General features: G+C 41.0%; 2 protein-coding genes across 3 annotated transcripts in view; one reads left to right on the top strand and one right to left on the bottom strand.

Annotated features, from left to right (window-relative positions):
* The window catches only part of LOC118337075 (syncoilin-like), a 3,582-nt gene extending 249 nt beyond the window's left edge, over nucleotides 1-3,333 (top strand). The window contains exons 2-5 of one of the 2 annotated variants that reach the window (XM_035673921.1): nucleotides 140-634; nucleotides 1,751-2,161; nucleotides 2,243-2,367; nucleotides 2,454-3,333. In XM_035673921.1, the coding sequence (XP_035529814.1) occupies nucleotides 146-634; nucleotides 1,751-2,161; nucleotides 2,243-2,367; nucleotides 2,454-2,499 (1,071 nt within the window). In that variant the 5' untranslated portion in view covers nucleotides 140-145 and the 3' untranslated portion in view covers nucleotides 2,500-3,333. The remainder of the gene's footprint in view (nucleotides 1-139; nucleotides 635-1,750; nucleotides 2,162-2,242; nucleotides 2,368-2,453) is intronic. The other variant, XM_035673922.1, reaches the window with a different exon arrangement.
* Nucleotides 3,117-6,688, bottom strand: LOC118337071 (histone-binding protein RBBP4). The gene is made up of 11 exons (XM_035673915.1): nucleotides 6,571-6,688; nucleotides 5,979-6,126; nucleotides 5,729-5,874; nucleotides 5,223-5,396; nucleotides 4,997-5,112; nucleotides 4,556-4,716; nucleotides 4,320-4,446; nucleotides 4,145-4,222; nucleotides 3,628-3,762; nucleotides 3,413-3,523; nucleotides 3,117-3,259 (listed from the first exon to the last, which is right to left on the bottom strand). The coding sequence occupies exons 1-11, from the start codon at nucleotides 6,584-6,586 to the stop codon at nucleotides 3,197-3,199; spliced, it is 1,275 nt and encodes a 424-aa protein (XP_035529808.1). The 5' UTR covers nucleotides 6,587-6,688; the 3' UTR covers nucleotides 3,117-3,196.
* Between the last annotated feature and the right edge of the window lie 35 nt (nucleotides 6,689-6,723).

Below are 6,723 nucleotides of genomic sequence, written 5' to 3'. Positions count from 1 at the left end.
AAGCATGATTCAATTTACATTAACTTGCTCTGTTACGCAAAACAGCCTGAAAGGAATGACCAGATTAGAGGGATTTTAAAACCTCAATCTCATCAATTATTGCTTTGGAAAATTTGATTAACGACCTTGATCCTCTCAGAAGGCCATGGAAAATCAAACATCAGCAGAGAAAGGGAAACAGATGGCATCTTCTGTGGACTCAAGCATGGAACGTGTCTTTGTTGAGGACATCACAGACAGCAGCCATACTGACTCTGAAACAGAGACAATCATTCCCCTAGATGAGTGCGCACCACATCCCATCATAGATATGGACCAGGTGGTCATGGACAGCTTGGGGCAGCTTTTTGAACACTGCATCCAGCAAGTGTCCCATCTAGAGATGCAGAGGAATGAGCTGATCCAAGAGCTCCTCGGTCTGCAGGAACCAATGCTGCGGGTCGTGGAGCACCTGAGAGGGAAGCTGGTGGAGACGCAGAGGCTGCTTACTCTGGCTCAGCTGGATTATGTTGCTGTTTATGAAGAAGTGCAGCAGGTAAAGAGGAAACTGTTTACCACAGCCAGAGACTGCATCCAGAGCCAGGTGACACTGGCGGCAAACGAGTATGAGGTGGCTCAGTCTGCTGTTACACAGGTAGAACCCGCATGACTCACAACACCTAGAGGATTGATTTAATGTGGCAGATTATATCAGATAATTGTCTTTTGTTCTGCAGTTTCAGGGATGTTCCTTTTTCATATCTATCACCTACTGTAAGTTAATCCTTTTATCTTAATTTGTCCTAAGTGGACAATCGGTCCTTCAGCAAATACTAAAACATACAAACAGAAAGTTATTGTGTGCAACAAACAGCAGTCAACAATACAATCAGATGTATCATAAATGATTGAATTAATGAAACTGAGAAAGTGAAATCAGTTTGACAAAAGATAACATAATATGTTGTAGACTATGTATAAATTTTCTTAGCAACATTTTCTTTATTTGTAATGCTGTTTAAAATGTAATTGTGACTAATTACACACCTTTCATTGCTCACTTATAATTGTCACATACATAGAACAAATACTAAGACCCACAGGAATCATAAATAAAACTGCTATCAAGAACCAAAATGAGTGTTTACTTATTTAATTAAAGGCTGTAAAATTAAAAAACAGTACAAATCATGTATGGGGTGAAAAATAAATTATTATGTATATCGAAAAGAGTAAAATGAGAGAAAGTCATTACTTGAGAGGAATGTGTGTTTAGGAAATCACAAATTATGTAAAAAATTTGTGTTATTGTTAAATTTATTGATTTATAGAACAGCTGTAGAGAGAAACTACATAGGGTACAGTTTAATTAATGATGTAATTCATATATATAAAATGTTGGTGAATTTTGGTATTAAGTAATTGTGTACTATAAAACAGGTTAGCACAATAAGCTGTAGTTTCTGTATCTGTAGCAAATCACTTTACTTTTGTACTTTTGGCACTACATTTGCCCTGTGCTGCTGTGTCAAACTCAAATTTCTCCCACAGGGGACCAATAAGGGAATATCTTATCATATCTTATCTTAAATGAGTATTTGCCTTTTTTTGTGTTATTATTTAATTTAAAAAGAAATATTTCAAATTAAATCTTGAACAAGACAATTGTCTTATCTTATGCTGTTTGTATTTTTCTTTAAGATTTGGTTTACAGTAGGTCAGTTATGCCATTGTTTTGCATGTTTTTATCAATTTTCCCATGCATCCATAGGAGGAGCTCAAAGCCCACATCGAAAACCTGACCCAGGAGTTGTCCCAGCTCCAGGAGGCCTACCAGAACCAGCTAAACTCCCTGAGGGACAAGGCCACTAAGCCCTGCAGGCCCAGGGCCATGAGTGACGTTAGCCAGTGTCGCCAGGCTTCAGTCAGACTGCAGCGGCGACTCAGCGGCAGCGTCAGAGCACTGGAGGGCTGGTACGAGCCTCGACTCGTGGCCCTGCTGAGGAGAAGACAGATTGGCGAGGACGCTTTGAGAAAGAGCAGGGAGCAGGCAGTGGACCTGAAGGCCAGTCTGGGACCCCTGAGAGAGGACGTACAGAGACTGGAGATGCAGAGAGCCTGTCTGGAGCAGAGGATGAATCTGATGGAGAGGGAGAGGGACAAGAGTATCACACAACACAAGGTACAGTGACTAAAGTCAAGTGGGACATAAAAGATGTTTGGTAAAACTAGACCAACTTAGACGTTTCTCCTCTTTGTGCAGGAGACTGTGGAGACATTAAAAGAGACTCTGAGAGAACTGAAAGTGGAGTTTGAGATTCAAAGAAAATCTAAGAACAATTTGGAGGAGCATAAGGAACTCCTTTTAAAAGAGCTGAGATATCTGAGGTAGATATACACTGATCCTGTTACTGTCCAACTTACTATACATTGTGAGTATTAAGAAAATAACTGACATACATCTTCTTTTATAGAGGCTGTGATGAACCCAGTGAAACCTCTGCAGAGGAAGATCCCTGATTTTGTTTCCAGGGATATTCTTAAACTGACTATCTGGACGAAACCAAACCACAGCACTGCATTTAAATTTGTCAATAGTTCATTATTATTATTTATTTGACAAATTAGTCAAATAATTTGCTTCTACAGACTCATTTACTTATCAACTCTTAATATTTTAGAGGAAATTACTTACGTACAAATTACCTGGCATACTGTGTCAAGAAATAAAAACAGATTTACTGTAAATATTTTATTATGAATATATATAAGTACACAAAAGATCAAATGCAGTACAGAAAAACAAACAGTGACAAGTGACACAACGTCATACTACAGATATAAAGCAAATACAAGAAAAACCTACAGTATGTACAATTTTTATTAAAAATGGATTTCTGTATAAGTGTTGCCGGCAAAACTATTCGAGATGAAAGAAGTAAAACCATCAAAAAGCAAACCTGAATATTGATGGACATCTCTTCACAAGCCAGAGCTGAATTCTGGGAGTTTGAAAAACTAAAAAGATCTAAAAATCTGAACAATACAGACTTCATTTAAATACTTCAACAATATGATGACAACACAGCATTTTGTTCTTTAATTGTCAAAATCAAAATCACTGCTGCCCAAAACGTGTAAAAAGACACCACAGATTGTGCACCCAACACTGGAAATGAATTTTTAACAAGCAGGTCGAATGAAGAGACGTGGAGACTCATGCCTGGACCTCTGAATCTGCAGCACCTTCTGGGTCCTCATCGTTGTAGATATTTTCAGCCTGTAGAAGAAACAATTTTAAAGTATATTCACTGTAACTGGTATTCAATGTTAATAAATGCAATTCAAAACTCTCTCTATGCTGTGTCGGATATTTACTGTTGTTTACAGTAAAGTTTACCTCTGACATTCGTGTGACAAACAAAGCTCTTACCATCTGCCAGACTTGCATGATGTTGTCCTCTGATACAGAGCAGATCACCCACGGCTCGTTGGGGTTCCAAGAGAAGTCTGAGATCTTCGCTGTGTGTCCGCCGTGGATAAACTAAAGAGAAACAGAGCAGGAGGGATTACTACAGCACTTTACATTCGATTAACACACAAACACACATACAGGAATCAACAGTAATAGACTTTGTCACAACTGACCAGCAGCTCAGGAGGACCATCCTCAGCATCTTCTGGTGACTGTTCCTCTCCGATCTTGCTGAGGTCCCACACGTTGAGCCTCCTGTCGGTGCCGCTGGAGGCCAGGATGGTTTCATTATGAGGCGACCACTGAACCTGTTGGACAGAGATGGCCCTGGTGTTATATTTCTGTGACAAAGTGCGTCATAAACATAAAACGAAAATACCACAGCCACAATCAACAAGACTAAAACTGGTCTAAGAGTTGACAGACTGCTTCTTGTTGTTTGTTCTGTGAGTATTCCTCTATTTACAATGACTCCTAACAAAGGACAGGTATGTGTGCTTAAAAAGACAAATATGACTCATTGCACATCATAATTAATGAGCTACAGAGCTCCTTCAGTTTTAATTTTTAACTAGTCTTCTGTTTCTTCTTATGATTTCATTGGTCATCTGTAGCTGTAGCGGACATTTACAGCTTAACAGAACAGACAAACTATTGCAGATTAATTTAACTAACCAGCTGACTTCTTACCTGGAATATTTCGTCCTTGTGAGACTCAAATGAGTGCAGCTTCAGTTTCAGGTTCCTCAGGTCCCAAAGAGCCACCGTCTAAAAATAAAAAGTAGTTAGCTTCAACTGATTCAACTCACAGAAAATGAGAGCAGACCCTGCAACATAATATTCTACAGGGAAAGAGTGGACCCACCTTATCTGCTGAGCCAGTGGCCAGGATGAACTCGCTGTAGGGATTGAAGGATAGGCAGTTGACCTCGGCTGTGTGGGCATCCACAGCATGACTGGGCTTGGAAGTGTTGTTGGACCGCGTGTCCCAGCTGTGCCAGAACAGACAAAAGCACCACTGTTAAAAAAGAAAATTGAAACTGAAAAACAACTTTCACTCTCGTGAATCATCACAGTGGTTATTGTGTTCAAGCTGCTCACATCATGAGTTTCTGGTCATCGGCCACAGAGCCAAAGAGTGACTCGTGAAGCAGGTGCCAGGAAACATCCTCCACCACAGCAGTGTGGCCTGTGAAGATGGTCTTGGCATCCACAATCTTTCCCTCTTTGGGCACTGTGCTGATGTCCCACAGGCAGATTGTCTGTAAAAGAGAGCAGAGATGGGTAAGTACATGGTTTAACAACAACAAAACAACAATAATGAAAGAAGAAAAAGATTTAAATACGACTTTCCAAACAAAAAGTTACAAAATACTTTGCAATAACGACGACAGATTACTGACTAGTTAACAGTTTCATTTGTAAATAGTCATAAATCTTTTAATGTCCAACAGCGATAAGACGTAATATGAGTCACAGGAAAACAGGAAGAGAGACAATATCAGAACAAATAATTCAGGTATGTTGCGACATGTTGCTTACATGGTCATCAGAAGCACTGAGGAGGCAGCCGCTGAGGTTCGGGTTCCAGGAGAGACCATAGCCCTCCTTCTGGTGGCCCCTCAAACGCAGGTCTGGGGTGCATTCTCCAGAAGGGTCTTAGATAGTCAACATAAATAAAATCAATGTTACAAAAATGCAGGAACAACACTTGTTGCAGACTTTTAGAAAACGCTTCAGAAAAATGTGTGTTGGCTGTAATCCTAACCAGGTTTAGAAGGGTGCTTTGTGTAATCAAAGACCAGCACGTCGCTGGTGGGGGTCTTGGTGGCAATAATGCAAGGATTCTGAGGCATGTAGCGTGCTCGGTTCACTTCTCCCTCATGGTTGATCTTGATCTCAATCTCTATCTTGCCACTCACAGACCCAAAGCCTCCAAACTCTGAAACAAAGAAACAACAGATAAATAAAATTAAATTAAAACCTACAGTATACTCTAAAACAAAAATACGTACCTACAGTTTGTGAAGCATTACAGATTTCAGCAAGACTTTAACTGTATTCATTCACTGAGAAGAGCTGTGAGCCACAATATATTCAAATACGAGAACTCATTAAAACTGATCACGTTAACGACGTTAATATGACGTCAATGCTTATACTGAAATACCCATCAGTCCATTTATTTTGTGCAGCAAGCGGCTAAACACAACATAAAGTGTTTAGTCTGGATTTTAGCACCGCAAAGCTTCCCATGCACACATTAACCCTCACCTCCTTTCTCACTGTCGTAGTGTGAGGCATCAAACTGGGCATCATCATTTGGGAGCTGAACACTAGCAATTACAAGGTGATTCTGCTCATCAGAAGTGTGTGTCCCCAGAACCAGCCTGTGCACACTGTAGTCTTTCCCTTCTGGCCTGTCAAAATATATATAATTTATTTATTCATAAAGTATAAATTCTGATCCCTCTCTCAGGTCATGTTTTGGTGGATGCCGAGGTGCAGCAGATCTCCCCCTCACCTGGTGACATCGGGCAGCCACTGGGCGGTGAGGCTGGGCCACTCCAGGGCGTGAGTCATGACCAGGTCGTAGAGGAAAGGGGTGTTCTTCTTCCAGATCTTGTACTCCTCGTTGATCACCCTCTCCTCCACAGCATCGTCAAACGCAGCTGCAGGAGTAATATTCACCAGCAACACAAAGCAATATTATTATATATAATATAACGATTGTCAAAACTCATGCAGGCTCTAATTTGTCTAGACTGATCACAGGACATTTGGGTTATACCCCAACCAACCAAATCTTCTCCTGGTCAAACTCATGTTACCACTAAGGTTCACTTTGCTGATGAGCTAACGTTAGTACAGGTTGCTATCGTTAGCAGCAGAAACACAGCCATAAACCAGCCACTGAGGAGGATTCTCAGCCATATGTCACTTCATGTGGGACAGTTAGCTGGCACTCACAAATGAAAAACAGCTAGATGACAGGGGAGATGCTGGCTGACGCGCCAACGAGCACCGGTACGTCCTGACGTTTACTTTCCATCACTGTGGGCAACACACACACACACACATTTAATCAGCTAATTCATAAAAGTGTTCACCCTTACCCTCCTTGTCAGCCATTGTGTCGTAATTAACCCGCTAACACTGGGAAAAAGAACAGCGACTCTTCGGGAAGCGCTGGAGCAGCACGGAGGGTTGCGATGGCGCCAACTCCACAGAACAAAGACTGACCAATCAGCAGGCAGCAAAAAAAAACA

The sequence above is a fragment of the Morone saxatilis genome, unplaced genomic scaffold (assembly GCF_004916995.1).
Source record: "Morone saxatilis isolate NCDOM2014 unplaced genomic scaffold, NCSU_SB_2.0 Contig3, whole genome shotgun sequence".
NCBI lineage: Eukaryota > Metazoa > Chordata > Actinopteri > Moronidae > Morone > Morone saxatilis.
This window is presented reverse-complemented; position numbering and strand designations above follow the sequence as displayed.